The sequence below is a fragment of the Ptychodera flava genome, chromosome 7, assembly GCF_041260155.1.
Source record: "Ptychodera flava strain L36383 chromosome 7, AS_Pfla_20210202, whole genome shotgun sequence".
Taxonomy (NCBI): Eukaryota; Metazoa; Hemichordata; class Enteropneusta; family Ptychoderidae; genus Ptychodera; species Ptychodera flava.
This window is the reverse complement of record NC_091934.1, coordinates 42,534,898-42,554,893: the sequence shown is the minus strand read 5'-3', so window position 1 is coordinate 42,554,893 and position 19,996 is coordinate 42,534,898. Positions and strand designations below refer to the sequence as shown.

Sequence of the window (19,996 nt, the reverse complement as noted above, 5' to 3'; positions counted from 1 at the left end):
AATGATAAAATTGTGAATAATTTTTTTTCCAATGAAAAACTTGATATACTTGTGCATATACAGACGTTCAATAATTAACATAATTGTACTTGATTAGAATATGATGGTTAAAGGTGCATATTATGTGTAAAAGAAATCTCATTATGGAATTTCACTGAAAATGTTCATCCACAGTGCTATACATGGGAGTATATGAGGAAAGTATGAATAACTTTTTCCAATACAAAAATAGGTAAACCCATGTATTTATGTACTCTCGATTATTGATATCAATGTACTTGATTAGATTAGGGTGGTAACAAATGGATGTGTTCGCCAGAAATTGTATTTTGGAATTATACCAAAATGTAGATTCACTACGGTACATGGGAGTCTATAGAGGAAAATATGAATATTTTTTTTCCAATACAAAACTATCAAAATCTGTGTATTTATAGACATATTATAATTCATTTTAAAGTACTTACTAGCCTCGGATGGTTAAAGGTTGATATGTGTGCAAGAAATTAGATTTTGGAATTTCACCGAAATGCTGATTCACTATACACTTGAGTCTATGAGAAAACTAAGAATAATTTTTTTAAATGCTAAACTAAATTAATTTGTGCTTTTATAGGTGTTTGATAATTGATACAAATGTACTTGATTCAAATAGGGTATTTAAAAGTTCAGATGTGGACAACAATTATGATACTGGAATTTCACCTAAAAGTATTATTTAACTTTTCATGGTACTAGTAGTCTCAGGACAGGTAACTGTTAAATAATTTCCCTGACAAAACTTGCTATATCTCTAATATGTAAGTAATAGGAATTGTTCATCGCCCTCAGTGCAGTGAGCTTGATTTACAATAAGACAAGCCTCAGAGTTGTTAAGTCAAGATGTTCATGTGACAGATAATTATACTTTTGTTCAGATTTACAGGTGAATAACTTCAGAGAATGAAATCATGCAACGAATCATTTTTATCTCCCAGAATATTTCTGAACACTGAAGCTGCTTTTTGACGGGACGGACACTTATGAAAATTAATAAGTGACGCCCCTCTGAGCTGTTTGAAAAATACATGACCCCCATTTGCAATTTTCAAATTTGAGGTGACTCCCCCCCCCCCGGATTTTGCCGGCCCACCCCGGCCATAATAACTGAACGCTCCCTTAACTTGCTATTAATGGCAACATCTTTAACCTTGACTTGTATGAGTGATAGGACTCTGTAAACAGCCGGCGTACTATGTCCCAGCGGTCAGGCGAGGAGAATCCGAGATCACTGTCATGTTCGAATTCTGAACTGTATTCGCGCTATTCTGGCTCAATGCGATTTTACAACGGCTTCGGATGCTTGTTTATTCGGATTACAAGATATTTCTAAGGCGCTAAGTGTATTTCAAAGTTGTTGCAAAACACGAAAAATAATTACAATTTCTTTCATCATCGATGTCGTTGCATTTCATTTTTACCTGCAGACCAAACTGATGCATGTTACATCTCGTAAGATGCAGACATAATGATTGGTTATAATAACTTTTTCCGAACTCTCCTCTCTCGTTACGTTTCGGCCATTCACATAATTTAAGTGGTGACCCCCACTGTTCGTTTTAAATTCCGATTAAAAAGTGCAACGTATGCTCTCTTATTGAGTACATGTACTTTTTTACCTATATTTTAGAAAGGAAGTGGCTTGTCAAAATTTACAAATGACCAGTTTCTTATGATCATGCGGTGGCTATTTTTAGATCATTCCTGTACTTTGATGGCGAGATTATGGGTTAAGGGTCGACGAATTCACAATTTATTGGGTATTATGCCGAAATATTGACATGTTATGGCCCAAGCTGTCATGTATGGAAACTGACAACGCTGTTGTTCTTCCTCGTGTCATAATTGAAAGAATCTCCAAACCCCTTGAGTCGAATGCCACATATGGGTATGTCACAGTAAGAGGCGCTTAACTGGACCCTAGAGTCGTGTCCCGTATGGGAGCGTAGAGTTAAAAACACTTATAGCTAGAGCCTGTCTGTGCGCTCAAACAGCAACCTTTTGCTACTGCCATATGGAAGACTGTTTGTGAAAGTAGGCCCAGAGAGAGAGAGAGAGAGAGAGAGAGAGAGAGAGAGAGAGAGAGAGAGAGAGAGAGAGAGAGAGAGAGAGAGAGAGAGAGAGAGAGAGAGAGAGGCCATGCAGAGGCAGACGGACAGACGAACAGAGACAAATAGAGAGGGAATGACACGGAGATATATCAAGACAGAGAGACATTGTGTGAGACAGACACAGTCAGACTGACACGCACTGGAGCAGAGGCAGAAATACAGAGACAAACAAGGAGAGTGGAGACTGGCTTTTTCTTCTCTGTATGTTTGGCATAGTTCTCTCAATATTGACAAAGAGAAACAGATTCGTGGCTTGTGTCTCCATGCCCTATTTGGAGATATCGATCCACACACGCGGATGTCACGTCATGCCTCTGGAGACGTTACAGAAATTGCCTCAAGTGGTGCTTACATCCACATCACATATGATCACTGTTCAAGCGTGCAAAGCGATGCCTTCCAAGTCTGCTGTAAGGTTCAGCGCTCTAAACAGCAGTCATCCCTGCTCTGTGAAACCAACGGCGAGGCAAGTATGACACTCCACCTTGTCAATTCGCATATCATCATTGCGTGAATGTATGCAGAAATGACAAAATTAAGACATTCTTCATATATTCCCTAGTCTTTAAATATGACTTACTGCAAACTATGTCGCACAATGGCGCATTCGCAGACAAGCACACCAAGAATGGACCAAAAGAGTTAAGATAAAAAGGAGAGTACATGCCGACGACATTGGAATTCGGTAAAACGCTATCTGTGACGTCATTTATCATGGCACAGGAGAATGCCGCCCCGTAGATAACAGTGTGATAGCGGTGATATATCACAATATATGTCGCACTGAACCCACAAAAAGATGAGTGACTTAGTGATAAGGTGGTTTTTGAGGTCAAATCGAGTGTAAAGTTATTGCGCAAACGTGGCAATCAAATTTCTAAAATGTCAAGCTAGAGCTCAAATACAATCTCAAGTACAGACGAGTCAATAGTCCGATGCAGGCGCGCGTGTTAGGTGTAATGTTCAGTATATTTTTAGTTGTTGAATTATTTCCTGTCCTTCGGTAGTTCTTGGAAATGTCATTCACCGAGGTCGACTCCAGACACACGACAACCAGATTCTAGGGTTTTACACAACGGTTTTGTGCTACCTGAAGACAAAACACCTTCAAATATCTAGATGTCGACGATAAGGGACAAGTTCTATTAGAATTCCTTGATTTTATCGCCCTTGTCCCTGCCTTCCATTTGACAATTCCCATCGTCTGACAGCATCAGACGAGAAAATTGGATTATAGGTAGATTGCTGTTATCTCTGGCGGCCATCAGAACGCAGAACGGCATCAAATCAAACACTGAGCTCCGTGCATTGTAGCACGTTGCATGGCAATATATTTGTATTTACAAAGCTAATCACAAGCGGTTATTTTTTTGTGTTCCGCGAAATGGACTAGACTTGCAGTAAACAATATATTCCGATGCACGCCTGACCTTGTTGTTGATAGGCGCGATGTCCAGAGCCAAGGATCTCAAGACAAAATGACAGTGATTTTTTAATGAAATTGTGTTTCAGGGCTGGTTTTTCTCTGCTAATTGTTTGCAACCGACGAATACAAAACGTTGCAGTCGGCCGAGTATTGTTGTGAATCAATGTAAGAGTGAATGAATGAGTGAGTGAATGAATGAATGGAAGAATGAATGAATGAATAAATAAATGAATGAATGAATGAATGAATGAATGAATGAATGAATGAGTGAGTGAATGAATGAATGGAAGAATGAATGAATGAATGAATGAATGAATGAATAAATAAATAAATAAATAAATGAAAAGTAATTTAATCATGAGGGCCTACTGCGCCATGAGGTGATTGCCTTTCGGAAAATACTGATTATGTTTCGATAAATACTTCAGTAACAGGAAAAGCGTGACGCGCTCTTTACTCCAATGCAGTGCAGTGTGTCCGATGACCCGTTGACGCCCTTGAAGTACGACACTGCCAATTTTTATTTTCATAAACTTTAAAGCAAGCGGCTTATTTTAGGGTTGTTATACGATATAAACGATGTAGAAAATAAGGAGATAAATTTGTCAAAAGGAAATGAATATCAAGGCTCTCTCCAGATCTCTCCCTCGACACGCACGTTTAAAAGTTAATTGCGGTAGGTTGCATATATTTGTCATTAGATAAGTGTAGTCGCCACGACTGCCCTAAAATTTGGAAAGACACCCTGCACGGCCATTCTATAGCTTGTAAGTAACAGCGGGTAGAAGCTTGAAAATCGTCATCATTTTATTAACTGTGACTAGAGCACTGCATTAACAATGACATTGAATATGAACTTTCTCTTTTAAAATAACGCTTGACCCTAACATGAATATTCATGACTCCATGCATACACATCGGTCGCACACTTAGTACATGCTGCATGAGGCCCAAATATTTATCTACGAATTTTGATAAAATCCTTTCATAAGAAGAAAGAAGGAAAAAATAGAGCGGAGTAAAATGTCGACTGCTGTCAACTGAGTTTCCAAAGCAACCTGTACTCATCCACATCTGTGCAATGTTTGTTAATAATTTCATAATCAGTGTACATATGGGCTAAAAGTGTTCGAAATGACGTGTGTTTGTGGGTTTAACAACGAACAGCTAAGTGTTTACATTCGTGACGCCGCATTTTGCTCACCACTTGTCGTGATCTTCTGTCACATAGCTAAAAAAAACGATTTGTCAGGGTGATCTCTCTTAATCACGAGAAAGTGCATATGGATAGACTATTTTGATTCGTTTTGAAAAATCCGTTTTATCACTTCAGAGGAGGCCGTTTCTGGCCTTTTGATTTGACAGAATTGCAAATTAGCACGCAGGTAGCTTTACGAAAAGCCCTGAATAACCAGGCGGGAGTTTCTCTCGTGTGCAACGTGGAGTGACTTCAAATTAGGTCTGAAGTAATCGTCGAATGGGTGTGAGCTTTCCATATGCGCGAATTCGGAAATCTACATGCTCAATGATTTAACCCTTTGAGCGCCAAAGTCAATTGTGCCGCCTTTATAAAACTATATCCCAGTCATTTTTCTCAGATTTCTGTCAAACTTTTGATGAAAAGTGTAGCAAAATGAAATGTTATGTCCATTTGGCCAAAAATTATCAAGAGAATTTCAGAAAAATCCTTAAAACTTAGTAAAATGTTGTACTAAATTTTTGGCGGGAAAAATAGCAGCACACAAAGGGTCAACTTTCGTGAAACATTACAAGTGACGTAAAGGCATTTTGAGGTTGTAACCACTTAATACGACTCCAGATCTTTACTTTCGCGGCATGACGCACGGTGTTCCAATGTATGTGTTGGCGTGCGATATCGCCGGCAACTCATTATCTGAACAAATTTCCACATCTATCGATCTATAATGACGTTCAGCCACAAAGTCAAATTTAATTTTCTTCTTAATTGTATAAATCAGGAAGTCTCCTTATTCTGGACTATGGCACGGAACACGTTGCAACCCCGTTACGTTTTGCGTGTTAATTGCTAGAACGAGTGAACCGTACATATGTGCAATATGTAGTTTTAAATCAATGTTTTGATTTGAAAGTGTTACTTGAAACTGGAACACTGACTGGCATCGCGTTGTACAAGTTTTATTACAATTTTTTTACCTTCCTAATTAGATATCTTCTTTCCTGTAGTGGATGTAAACTCCGACTATATAATACAATTGGTACTTTTGCCTGCAACGACGAGTAAGCCTCTCGTTCAGACATCGATTTGATCAGAAGTCGCGATGCTGGTGGACTACTAATCGTCACCCATTCAGCTATACAACAAATTCGATTGTAGACACAAAATCCAGGAAAAAAGCAATTAACATAAAATACTCAAAAATTAGCAAAGGTACGATGAGACATTTTATTCACTGTCACATAATATGTAGGAACCGACTCAATAATGTGACGAAAATAACATAGCTACTAAATGAGGAAGACAGAGAAAATATTTTGCAGGCGTGTTTTACCCATCGATGAATATAACGAGGCTTTTACGAAGGGGAGCCAATTATTTGGGATTGTAGATGTTTGTGAAAGGCCTAAAAACGTCCTTGAAAACATCGAAATCAAATCTGTGGGATCCAGCGCAGCATCTACACGACCTGCATACCTTTAAATTTGCTGCTGGCGTCCCCTCGATATGCTTCAAGTCAGTGCTTTTGAAACAGGGGTTGAGTCTCGGCGACACGCACACTATTAATGCCGTCACAATACTTTAGGGTTTAGCAGGCAATGCGGGAATTATACATAATTAGGTATGCTACGAGACTGACCTCCCTAATTGGAGCTACCCTAAAATTAGCTGCGGATTAAAGAAAACATTTTCCGACAAAAATACATAGCGCTACAGTGGTTCGGGTGGTTATTTTTACCTTCACATAGTCGAAGTGAACGCACTGATTTTTAGAATGTACGAACACATAATAATCAGTGGAACCGCGTTTTTTTATCGCAAAAAATCCCAATAAAGCTGTGTTTTATTAACTTCAAGGCTTTGTCAACATAGGAATATGTGCAGATTAAAACTTTCATCGAAAGCATTATGAACAGTACTGCCCATGATTATATTTAAACACGGGGTTATGATGGATTGGACGCTAACAAGCTAATTCGTGTAATGTTCTCTCAGTAACATGTGAAGTCGGCTGCCATGTTAAGGTGACATAACAATTCGTTAAGTTTTTTTGTAACGTCTATTGAAGCATTAAGTATACTCACTGCGTGCCTCGCAGATCTCGCAGTGCGACGAAGCAGGGAATTCCTCGCATAGTTTGCAGCTAAAACACTTTTGAAGCGCCGTATCAAACACCTCGCCAACCCGACACGTTTCGATTGCAGATACTAGTAGTAGAAAGATGTATGCTACAAAAAGTGACTCCATTCGCTTCATTCTTTCATCTTCGAGTGATGTATCCTGTGTAATTTAGGCATCTCTGCTTCCTTAGTGACCGACATACAACTGTAACTGCTTGCCGAGCAAACAGACCCTCAAGCCACATGTACTCTCCTGTGCGTATATGCTTGGCTCCTATCACGGCGCATGCGTACAACTCTCGATATTAAGTACGTGAGAAATGTGTGATTATGCAAAACAGGGCATGAAGAGGGCCCTTCAAATGCCGAAAAGAGCTATCATTTTTACGAGACGTCTTGCAAAATCATAGTACACTTGCGACGACCCACTTGAACAACAGCAAATAACATTCAAGTTGATATCTGAAAGTGTGTTTGTTAAGATACCAGCACACTGACAGGAGATGCTGGCGATACGCGGCGCTCAACGGAAACAGCGGAGTAGAAACCCTTTTCTTAAATAGAAATCCTCACAGCAACAAATGCCAAATCTTATATATAAACACGTTTGAATTCAATGTCAAATAATATGAATCCTCATAATTCATCTAATTTTTTACTAAAGATGAAACGGAAATTCCATGCACCCTTAATTCGCATCTAGTAGGAGGATTTGGTTCGACAAACTTGACCAAGGAGTTCCGCTCCGCCAAATTGAACGCCCTGGGCAACTTGTTCTTGCTTAATCGGGTGAACTGTAGCACCTGAATCATGCACTTGACCAGGCTTGCATTCTTCCTATCGTGGTCTAGTATCTAGACTCCGGGCTTTAAACATTGCCACAGAAAGTCAATTACTGTCTCTCACGTGCGCCGATTAACAGCAATCAGGACTAGGCATCGCCGGGCAGGTGAAACGCCCATTGCAAACGATATGTGCCCACTCGTGCACATTACTCGGTAATCGCTCTCATTAAGCCCGGAAACAATCAGCTAGAGGCAGCGTTGAACCAGTTTCGATTCTTTGCCGACCATATCAAAGTTGGCGATTTAAATTGCAGCCAAGGCGCACTCTCACAAAGGCTGTAATTTCAATGAACTTATCTCCAGACCGCTCGCTTACCTACAACTGGATGTCCTATCCACTCTTAGTATGCAGGTTCTTCTATCAAATTTGTCTTTCCGGGTTTTTTTGATAGGTATGAAGTAACTGAATGAAATGACATTTTCAAGACAGAGTTCGGGAACTCTTTCGGAAACCCATGGTTTTTGGCATCGATTGCAGACTTTGCGGTCCATAACGAGAAAACATCAGTTAATTAGTTCGACAGTAGAACACTAGAAAGGCAATTTTCAGATAACCTTTTTTCGAAAGTCTATCACATTATTGATTTATGGCTTTATGGTTTGATGAATTATCACGGAAATACCATTTGGTGAAAAAATGTACTCGTATACCAATTAGCAATTTTTATTTATAAATGAAATCGATGGAAGTCGCAAAGTCCATGCTCTTAATTGATCCCAGCAATATATCTCGTTTTGACGACACGGGGTCTTTATTAATTGCCAATTTGCAAAAAGGTCGTCTGTATAAGTTTACTTGTTAGTCTCCAGTGCCTCAAAATTTCCATTCAAATCCATTACATGACGTGTCAGAGCTGGAGGTTCCATGAAAGGAGGGTTAGCGCTGCTTTCAAGATTTTTCAACATTTTACTCGCTGTTGTCCTGGAAACCAGCCTCGTTTCCACTAACTTCCCCTTTATCCTGAAGGCAACTCTATAGATAGAACAATTTGTGTTCTTTAATTCAGTCTACATACGATGCCGGAACCTATCGCTGCATCACGAAATAAACGATTCATTGATTGAGCTGCGGACGTAGTTTACATCTTTACCCTTGGCAACCGCGAGCAATTTTTAACAGAGAAGGCCTATTCCAGATGTGTGAACGCTTCCACGGTCGTTACTATCACAAGTACGGGGAACTTTTTTTATCGAGAATTTTCCTGCCCTTGCCTGCAATTTTGTGCGCAGAATATGAATGATTTCGAAGAAATCATTCATATTCCACTTCTTATGGTCCGTCGTTTTATCTGCACCACGGCGCAATCTAAAAGAACATGCTATCTGTCTCTTCGGCTTGCAATGACGGCACTGTACAGTTACATGTAAACCCATCAGAGATATCATCTTTCCGTTGATTACTGGTAAAATATGATCACATGTAACTTCTCAACTACAGATACATGAGTTCTGACAACACGTGCTGGCGGCGGAGTAGAAGTAAAGGCAAAGACGAGAACGCGTGTTTTTCTAATTTCGAATACCGACAATCCCACAATGCCTTGCTTTCTAGTCGTCCGTCACTGTCAAAATGTTATGTCTTAATAATTTGAGGCAAGATACTAAGTGCAAAAAATACGGTTGACAATAAGCAGATTGGACGCTAAATTCTTGACCTGAGCTCAAATGATGACGATTTCCAATTTATCAACTGGTGGAATATTTCTAATGGTTGTCCACATGTAACCCAGGGGAAAATGTATTGTATCATGTAAGCACGGCAGCGGAAAATGATCCGGGCTAAAAAAATCTTGCTTGTATAAAGTACACCCTGATTGTCGACGGCACTCCGATTATATTTAGAATATGTCATTGTTGGTCGTGGGATACATTTTATGATTGATTTATGAGGGTACAGTTATAGAAACGGTTAAGAGTCTGTCAAACTCCCGCCTTGGCAATTTCACAAATTATTACTAACGCAGATCCGGTGGTTGGTGCGTTCTGCCAGGGACCACCGATGTAAAATTGTCGTCAAAAAGAGGTTTAGAGAACAAAATCTGAAATAGTCCGATTTAAATGACGTGCCTTTCATTCTCCCACTCAACCTATCAATCATCTTCAATTTTTATCCGTGCTCGAGACGCAATCTAACCATTGCTTGTACTTGTGATGTCCTACCCAAACAAATAAAGTCAACCGCGTGCCTCAGCTACCTTGCAAATTTCCTAGGGAAATTTAAATATAATGATATAAATATAATGATAATATTTACTATTATGGAAATCGAATTTTTTGTGAGTTCATAACCGTAGTGTACATGAAGAAAAAATCGTGACCACATGTCATGGAGGCTAGCAAGTGATGGCCCCTCGGCGCCATGCATAATAGCGTCCACGCCGCCAGTTATTTTGCATCGCGACACGAATTAGCGTTACTTTGTATTTATTTATAATTGCATAATATGACGTCAGAGAATGAGAAATGCATCAGGTTGACTTTTTCTGGTAAGTCAAAGTTCAACGATCTCGTGATCCTTAAAAAACTTTTTGTAGAGGCAATAAATTATTATGTGTGAACCTTTGACATGGTGAACTTAGGCCTACTAACTGAATGCAAGCATGAAATGACAGATGTACTGTTGCTTTTGCTGGACTATGAACTGCATTCGTAATTTCGTGAGGATCTTGAAATTGCCACTTCCATACTCTATCCATTGTCTTCGGAGCTGTAACTCCCTTGTCAAAAATTTTCGCAACAAACGTCAGTACTTGCAACGAGCGAAGCAACTGTCTATACGTACAACTTCTTCACGATGCCATCTTCGGCTAAACTAAGCTATACAAAACGACTTCAAACTACCGCAAGGTGGGCCTTCCATTTTTGAGGAGATTTGTTTATGGAAGCAGAACTGACATGATGAGGAGAACGGTCCATGATGCGATATGTGACGTCACAGACGAATCCTTATATAGTGATGAATACACTGACCCACTTTTGAAGGATTGTTATCGTATTTTCAAATAACGCCGGATATTTACCGGGATTACCTTCGTGCAAACACTTTTTTATGAATTATTAATAATTATGATCCATAACTTTTATCTTACCCGTTTTTTACTGACCTCGAAAAGAAAAAGCTAGAGAGAGCAATTTGACAGTTGGTCACATGACTCAGCTTCGCAAAGTAATTTGACAATTTTCGTGGAACAGGGTGGCTGCATGGTCGATCGATTTCACCCTGGATGTCACGTAGCGGCGAGGTCTTCCTTAATTAAGAAGAATTATCCGGTCCATAAGAAGTGGGCCATGGCCGACATATTGATGGAAACACGGACAGATAGACAGATAGATAAAGACAGAGAGATACAGACAGGCAGAAAGAACTGGCAGAAAAACATAAAAACATTGTCAAACGAACAGAAAGCTGGACACAAGGCAGACAGACAGACAGACAGACAGACAGACAGACAGACAGACAGACAGACAGATAGATAGATAGATAGACAGATAGATAGATAGATAGATAGATAGATAGATAGATAGATAGATAGATAGATAGATAGATAGATAGATAGATAGATAGACAGAAGATAGATTGGAATATAATACGCAAACAGACAGCTGACAGACCTCATGGCGAATCATTGATTGCTTTAATTTATGATTATGACATCAAATATTGAGGGTAGGATTTAAGTTACATAGAATGAGTTACACTTGTAGTTCAAATACATCTGAGGTCACAGATGTACTCGTATAAAGTGACATCGTCTTGGATACACCAGTATACTGACTATGTTTTTGTCTGTCACTCGGCAGATAATGTTTGCAGAAGCATTACCCAACGTAAGGCATTTACTCACAAGGTCAGTTGCAAATGGAAGCGATAACAATCTCATTTCTGCAGCTGAAATCATCATTTTATATCCTGTAAGTTTATCTACACTACATCCTAGGGGCACAAAGGGCACACCGGGCAGAGATCAGCGCAGGGGGAATTCAATTCTTTGTTTAGCATCGATTTTATTTCAACAGTGTATTTGAGTTACCAATTCAGTATGGTTCGCTCACGGAGACCTCGAATGAGACAGACGGGTAGCGGTGCCCTTAGCAGAATTCATTCCCTTGACCTGGGTCACGACCCGAAATGACCTCCTGAAATTGGACTTTCCGGCAGCCACTTCGAGGAGACACAGAGATAGCGTGATCATCAGGCGGGGGGGGGGGAGTTCAATAACAGAGGGGTCGATCAATCACAGGCTTCATTACATGTGTATGCTACTTTGATTTGAAAAATTCAAATGTAAAAACAGAGACGATGGTTTATCTTCTCAAAGCAAAGACGGAGCCAATCCGATTTAGTAAAGTTTAAATGTACTCTTTGCTTTAACGTTGATGTGATCCTGGCTTGTTACGAGATCGGTTAATCGAATTATCATGAAGTAGTGTTACGTTGTTGGAAAAAATGGGTTCTGGTAAATTCTTATTTGCTGTATAAAATTAAGTGCATGCAATTTTGGCTTGTTATGGAAAGCCGCTCAGACATGTTATTACTCCTTGAAGACACAGAGTCGGCTGACAAAATTGGCCCTGTTTAGAATTAGCATCAAGAAATCAACGTGCTTTCTTCATGTCTGTATCAGTTATCCTTGCACGCCGTCATTCACCATATGATCGTCATTTACTACAAACGTCATCCAAAGTATCCTGCTATAGCTGCGGGTGGTGGAATGTGCTCCTAGTTTTAGAAAGCGGGGGAACCACCGAGTCGAATCTGCCTTATCTATTGGAAAGTTCTATAAAAGGAAAACATGCACTGATTCCATAGCATTTTGAGCCAAATCCAGAACACATGGTTCACGAATTTTGATGGATCTATAATCATGGAACTTTACAGGACACGAGGAGCTTGATCGATCCTGTTAGTCCTCAATCCAAAGTGATATCCTAGCATAAAGCTGGAAGGCTGAAAGGACAACAAAGTTGGAATGTTTTACCAAGGAAAATATCATTGGTTTCCACTGTTACAGAATTACGTGACTGATAATTTTATACAGAAGTGACGTATACAAGTATCCTGGTTATCAAATCGAGGTTTGTTCATGATGTTCATCGTTTATTTGTTTCATTATGCAAAAATATAAAGTACACATTCCACATTCTCTTCTGTTTATGTCGAACTGTTACGAGTGACCTCAACATCTCTCGCGTGCATTCACAAAATCTTTCCCCGGGGAAAAGTTAGGGTCTGACTATTTAACGGTCTTTTTATTAAAACTTCGAAAAACCTAAATGACCTTCAACAACATATGTTACACATTTAAATGTTTTCAGCGACCTGACTGTCTCTCGTCTCTCATGGTTATAATAATGCTAGTAGCTTTATTTAGCTGCCTCCAGACTTTTTCAGAAATATATCTGTGTTTAACAAGTCACGTCGAGGCTTATAATAACTCATTGATTCTTACTATTGGTATTCACAGCATGGATACATACCGCGGAGAAACTAGAATATAAAATAAAATACACCAATAGAGAGAATGTGTTAACAAGGCTTTCGAAAGGCGGGGGGAAATATACAGACGCAAGCTTTGAATCCGTTTATAGAACGACAGAGAGAAGGCAGTATCAGAAGATTTCCGTCACGTTCCTCATTAAATTTAAAAAGTCGTTGGAAGGAATTCACATTTCCAGAAACCCCGTTAACAGGCCATTGCGATGTTCTGTGTCAAAAGTAAATTGCTAATTGTAGGTTCAATGCACTGACCTTCGACTCGGCAAGTTTGCATTTAGTATAACGTACTTAAATATAATAGAAAGCTATGTTTATCCATATTCAACATTTGTGGGCATAATATAAACACTAATTCTCTTGTGTGTTGTTAAAGCCTTCATTGCAATGTTAATAAACGTTTGGTACGCAGCGTGCATAAGCCATGTTAATTTCATGCTTTCGTGGACAATGTCCTCAATGAGACGACGTGGTCGTCATGACCTCACAAAATGTAAACTGTTTTGTGCTCGACTAATAATATAACTTGTCATAATGAAGGACGATTTCAAGGAATATTCATTTTTTTCAAATAAATCTGCGTCTGTTTGCCGTATGGCGGTATCTTGCCATGTTTGACAATTGATTTTACCTTGGTTTGCTTGATCAGAATGGTTAGAACAGCGTTAACAAGGTTTACCAAGGACAAAGAAATTACAATTCCAATCGATTCATTCAGTGTTTGTCAATTTACAGGGCAAGAACTAAGATTTCTCATTACCATATGCAAACCTAATAAAAGTAATTGTGGTAGATTCTCTCGTTATAAAATTTCTATTCAATCGGTGTAGAAAAAAGGGTATCGGAGGTCAAGCTTTGGAATATTTGATTTGAGCTTAGGTTAAAGTAAAGATATAACACGATTAAGTTTATCACGGTCGGATGTAATCTTTTTGTCATTTTTCCTGATCAAGACAACTTAACCATATTTTTTCAATGGGCGTCCTTCATGCTTGAACATTGTTTGAATCAAAATTGGCCGTCACGTGGCTATCTTTATCTTGAATTTTTGGTTACATCTACAGCAAGCTGTTAATTTCTATCGAAATGTGAGGCACGCATCTCTCAATCTTAGAGAAGAAGGACATAGGATGGCTTAGAGAATATCATACGCATTAAAATATTTTGATTTGGGAGATATTATTATTACTATTTGGTTTATATTTTTGCATAATTGATGTATTGAATTTTAAGCTACCTTAGTGTATCGTACGCTACTTTACAAAGGAACACGCATCTAACAATGTACGCAACCAACTTTTTGCAAATTTTACTGAATAATATTGGCTTCTGGAGATTTTAAAGGCCGTCAAAGTGCGAGTGTATATCACTGGCACGTGACTGATGAGACGTTAGATAATGTAGAAATAGTGTAGAATTAGTGTAGAATTAGTGTAGAATTAGTGTAGAAACATAAAAGTGGAAAGTGCCCCCTGGGACAGATATTTGAACTCTCAAATTTTTACAATACTTTTTTTGGTTTACCACTTGTTGAGGCTCACTTTGAAGCTTTCGGCTTATTTTGTGAATATTGGAAAGTTCATGTTCCCTAGAGTTCACACAGTGATGGCGGCCATTTTGAATTTCAAGTGTCTTTAAATTTTGGATTTTTAATCCTGATTTCGAAAGGAAATAATTCCAAGTTTCCTTGACGAAAATTTGAGCAAAACTTTATTTATCAATATCGAGGTGTGTTACAGTTAAACAATCTTGTACTTTTAACATGTTCTGATGAATGAGTTGTCTTTTTTTAACACTTAGATTGCCCGTGAAGAAAAAAAAGAACCACAAATAACCAAAATGTGATTCGCAATAAATGAGCGTTGACACAATTTTTTGAAAATTACCGTACTACGGTAATGTGAGGGCGCTCTATCGGCATGTTTGAATAGTCGCTTTGGTCACATGCGGTCGGGTAATGATGGCGTCCAATCACGTCAAAGCATTCTCATGACGTTAATTTGAACCCAACACATGTAAATTATTGTCATATGATATAGCCCTTCTACGGCGGTCTCGGATTTAACGATTGGCCATTTTTCACCTTCTCACCTAGAGTAAGAGCATACTGTAAGGTATAAGTTAGTATTTTTCCATGCATTGCATTAGCGCCCTCTAATGTAAATTATGTCCCTAGTTCTCTCCGTATTTCTAAACCACGTTTCCTGACTTTGCCTTCTTGTAATTAAATACATACACCCTACAATAAGTGGTACGGTAACGTTATTAATCGAGTTTTAAGTGTTGTCAAGAACGTGGAAATGTGTGGTTGGGACACCCCCAGTCGACCTTAACAAGGCCAGTGAACAACAAATTACCATTTGCATATGTTGCGACCGATCAAAGCATCGTTTGAATCAGAGTATGTGCACATTAAGACGTAAGAAAGGATATATAGGCGATGAATTCTAGCTCTTAAAGTTTCCCCCCTTGAGTTCGTCATCCTTTGACATTATTTTGGGTGTTTATGTCCCGTGATAAATAATTTATGTTGCTTTGTTGACTGAAATTTGACGTTAGGTCGTTCGGGTAACTCCGTCTAATCAGACTATGCTTATCGTAAGCTCAATGACGTAATTTAGGGTATATATCGCAATGGGAATCGAAATGATGTGTTACATCCACAAAACAGGTGACCACAAATTTCTAAATGCTGATTACAAAGTGTCAAGAAAATAGGTAACTAATCGCTTGAAGCAAAATGAGACAAAAACAAATAATTGGACAATTACACCTTTGCTCCATCAAGTTCAATGCACACGCGTTGAACTATGCAAGGTCAGTCAGTGTGATTGTGTGTGGTGTTCTCCTCGGAATACAAAGCGGTGCTAAATTGAAAGACTTGCCGGAGAAAAATACAGTGGATCCTGGAAACGTGAGCACGGATATTGCAATCTCTTAAAATAACCATCCAAGGCAACATGTCTCGTATCCATTCAAGGTGCAATGTAACGGCTAAAAAGTGATTTCTTCACAACGTGATCTGACTCTCTCAATTTCCATACGATATTCTCACAGCGTACCTTGACCCGATGTTGGCAAATAAGTTAACGGTGGGCCATAGAACTGATATGGAATCATCATTGGGCAAACTTTTCGCAATGTTTTTTCTGAGACGTCAGTGATGTTGAATAATTAATCGATGCACCAAATATCTTCATATGCGTATGCGGCCAGCATAGTTCCTATTTAACTAGTATGTGATCCTGTAACATGTAATTTGCATCGGGTTGTACTATGTCTCGGTGTATTTTATGCCCGAATCAAAATAAGGGGCAGCATTTCAATTTTTTAAGAAGATTCTTCATGGAACGGTTCACAAGGTATGTTAAAATTTACCTTCGGAAAGAAATGTTACCTTGTCAAATATCGCTCATGAATTTGCTTCAACTACAAAGTCTCGTGTGTGATGTCGCCGGATATTAATTGCCCTGATAAGGCGAGTGGGGGCGCCGTCCAAAAGTTTGCCTGTTTGTTCGGCAAACGGCGATTTCCACATAAATGCTTCACAGATGTCTTAAAGTTTAGTTGATTCTATCGGGAGATGAGGCAATCAGTCACACGGGAATGGACGTATTAAGAAATAAAGTGCATTTATTTGAATACCCCTGTCAAAAGTGATTCTGTCACGAGGATGCGATACCACGGGTGACACTGTCAGTCAAGTGTGAGACCACAGACCTGCGATGTTTCCAGAGGTCCGCGATCACATTTACATTTACCACCACTCATGAATTATGGAGGTAAGTCTGACTAGGTCGCCATGACCTAAGCACCGCCAGGCATGTGTAGATTTTAAAAAAATGTTCTCAGGTGTCGTCGACAGCAGATTCAACCGCGAAGGCGGTCTATGCGAGTTGTTAACACACCACCACAAAACTTGAGAGTCAAATGAAAGTGAATTTGTGTACAAAGAATGTGTCGTCGCCAGGGAGCTGACAGTCAATGATCGAAATAAACCTTAATACTGAGAATACTCGAATTCTTGAAGTCAACGAGGGAGTATCTCTTTCGGAAGAATCCGAAATATTGCATTAGGCAGTCACAGAAAGTCAGTGATTGTAATTTTTGACATAATCTTTGGTGCTTTGTGACATGCAGAAACCCAATATTTTCCACTCACTCAAGCACATTTATTGTTCATGCCTCTACGTCCTATTTTCCAGGAATGGGTCGTCAAAATGTACCAGCAAATTGATACATAATAGTTGGGAAGGTGTCTTTTCAACATGATTAGTCAGTGGATCCGTGGACACAATATACAGCAACTCTCGCCTGAGTAATTTTTGTGAACGCCGTAGGAAGTCTCCGGAAATTCACTATATACTCTACATGTTATTCAGGTGGTGTATTAATTTGCTGAAGTCTTGTGGCACTTGCTTATTACATCATTAAGCTTACTGCAGATGTCAAATCCTATGTGTATCGTTTCCAGTGTCAAGCCGCAATAAACCATTATAACATCAGCTCAGTCTAATTTTAGTTTAGAGCTTTTACTTACTGCTGAGTCAACACGATCAAAATTTGAGTCAATAAAATAAAAACAAAAAAGATTACCGCTCTATTGTCAGGTCGGCTGATGACTGATTAAAAGCATATCGTAAAGCCAAACTGAAATGAGCAAAACCCACAATGGGTGAGCGGGTCTCCTTTGTTTTTGCTTCTTTCAATATTGTGCGAATTTTCTTCCTGTTCACTCAAATATATTTGAGGAAAGAAAAAGTGAAATGTTTTTGCTGATTTATGTTACGCCAATAAGTCATTTTGCAACATGCAGATGTTTATCTTTCTCTATTTGTATCATAGCGTAATATGATCTTTATCCATCTGTCCATCCATATTTGTACATCTCCACACATAAATAGATGTATGCATACCTACATATCTATATACCTACATACCTACCAACAAACCTGCATACATACATACATACATACATACATACATACATACATACATACATACATACATACATACATACGTACGTACGTACGTATATACATACATACATACATACATACATACATACATACATACATACATACATACATACATACATACATACATACATACATACATACATACATACATACATACATAGTATACATACATACATACATACATACATACATACATACATACATACAAACATACATACATACATACATACATACATACATACATACATACATACATACATACATACATACATACATACATACATACATACATACATACATACATACATACATACATACATACATACATACGGTGACAGAGCAACGCAAAAAATACAAATTAAAGTTGTTGCTCACACATACACAGAGTAATCGTGCTGTCCTTGGAATGAGGTTCGGATGTACATCTGTCGGATTCACAATGACTCAGATTCAATGAGGTGAGAACAAAAGCAGTAAAACTTGAAATACCAAATAAATAGGAATTTCGTGTTCAATGACTTTTTGATCAAACGTTGGCCTTGAGTATCAATTTTACGACATGAATTTCATTCTTACCATTATTGGGTCTCTCAGTCACAGTATTTGATGCGACACACAAGCCAGGTAACTATTTAGACTGTTGATAAGAATGATTGATGTGTTCTGCCTGTTATCGGACATTTCAATCTGCTGTGATTTTTAGTTGCCAACCAGGGAGACTACACGCCTTTGGAATGCACAAATTGCGGTGAGAAAGTCCCATTCTTGTAAACATTTTGCTGTCTGGTTGGTGTTGTATGAAATATCTGTGCGCGGAGAATTTACATCTGGTGAAATTCGATCTTGACCGTATTCATAATCCCATCGATGACTTGCGTACTTGCATTCAGCTTTCAATAATGGCTTGATTACTCTGAACCATTTATATGACTATTTTCTTTGTGTGATTAAAATTCAAACGTTGAAAACAAAAATCTTGATTACAAGCCGCCGCGAAATATTTCTCGGTTAGCCTCAAATAAACCGTGATGCACTCTATACTGCCTACTTGAACATGCATGATACGGGTGTCATGATGAGCGTTGCTGTACAAGATATTGAGGTTCACCCTGAGAGCAGCAGCTAGCTAATGTGCATGCATAACTGGTACATCCTGGAAATGACGTCATCAGTTTCTTTATCTTTTGTTTTTCAGAGGGATCACATAGGTATGTTTTGTGAGCATTTCTTTTATCAGATCTCTAGGTACTTGTCTGCTCCTGAATTCTCAAACTTTAATGTAATACAAAGAGACAACGTCCGAAGGTGAAGGACGTTCTCCCTTTAATTTGGAAGGTCATTGATAAAATATGGAAACCTATTATGAAAACGATATCTTCACGTAATGAATGAGAATGAGTTATTTAATGCGATAATCAGATTGTAATACGCTCTAAGTTTAAATTTAAAGCCTTGATGTTTTTGGTCTTTGAAAATTTCATTACGGACAAGGTTGAGTTTGGGATGAAAACAGCCGGTTATTTATCATCGGGGCAAGTGCTAATTCCCCCGAGCACTGTGGCTGTTGTAAGAGCTTTATTCTCTTTCAATTTTGTCGGGGTGATGGTCAAGTGCTATCGGGAAAGGCTGTAGTTGTAACGGTTTGAACTGCGGACCAGCATCCTTTGTAGCAATTCCTACGAGTTTATATCTCTGACTTTATAACATAATTTCAAATGAAGGCTCCCCTAAAAAACCTGACAACATCGTTCGAAAACTATGCAACCATTAAAGGGGTGTAAATC

The 19,996-nt window shown here is 38.7% G+C and overlaps 1 protein-coding gene across 6 annotated transcripts in view; it reads right to left on the bottom strand.

Annotated features, from left to right (window-relative positions):
* LOC139137594 (neuronal acetylcholine receptor subunit alpha-10-like) overlaps positions 1 to 19,996 on the bottom strand; it is a 244,689-nt gene that overhangs the window by 62,705 nt on the left and 161,988 nt on the right. Inside the window, exon 1 of one of the 6 annotated variants that reach the window (XM_070705778.1) lies at positions 6,859 to 7,170. The exons of the other annotated variants lie outside the window; for them this stretch is intronic. Within the exon in view, the coding sequence (XP_070561879.1) occupies positions 6,859 to 7,030 (172 nt within the window). The 5' untranslated portion in view covers positions 7,031 to 7,170. Of the gene's footprint in view, positions 1 to 6,858; positions 7,171 to 19,996 lie in introns of those variants that run through there. 6 annotated transcript variants of the gene reach the window in all.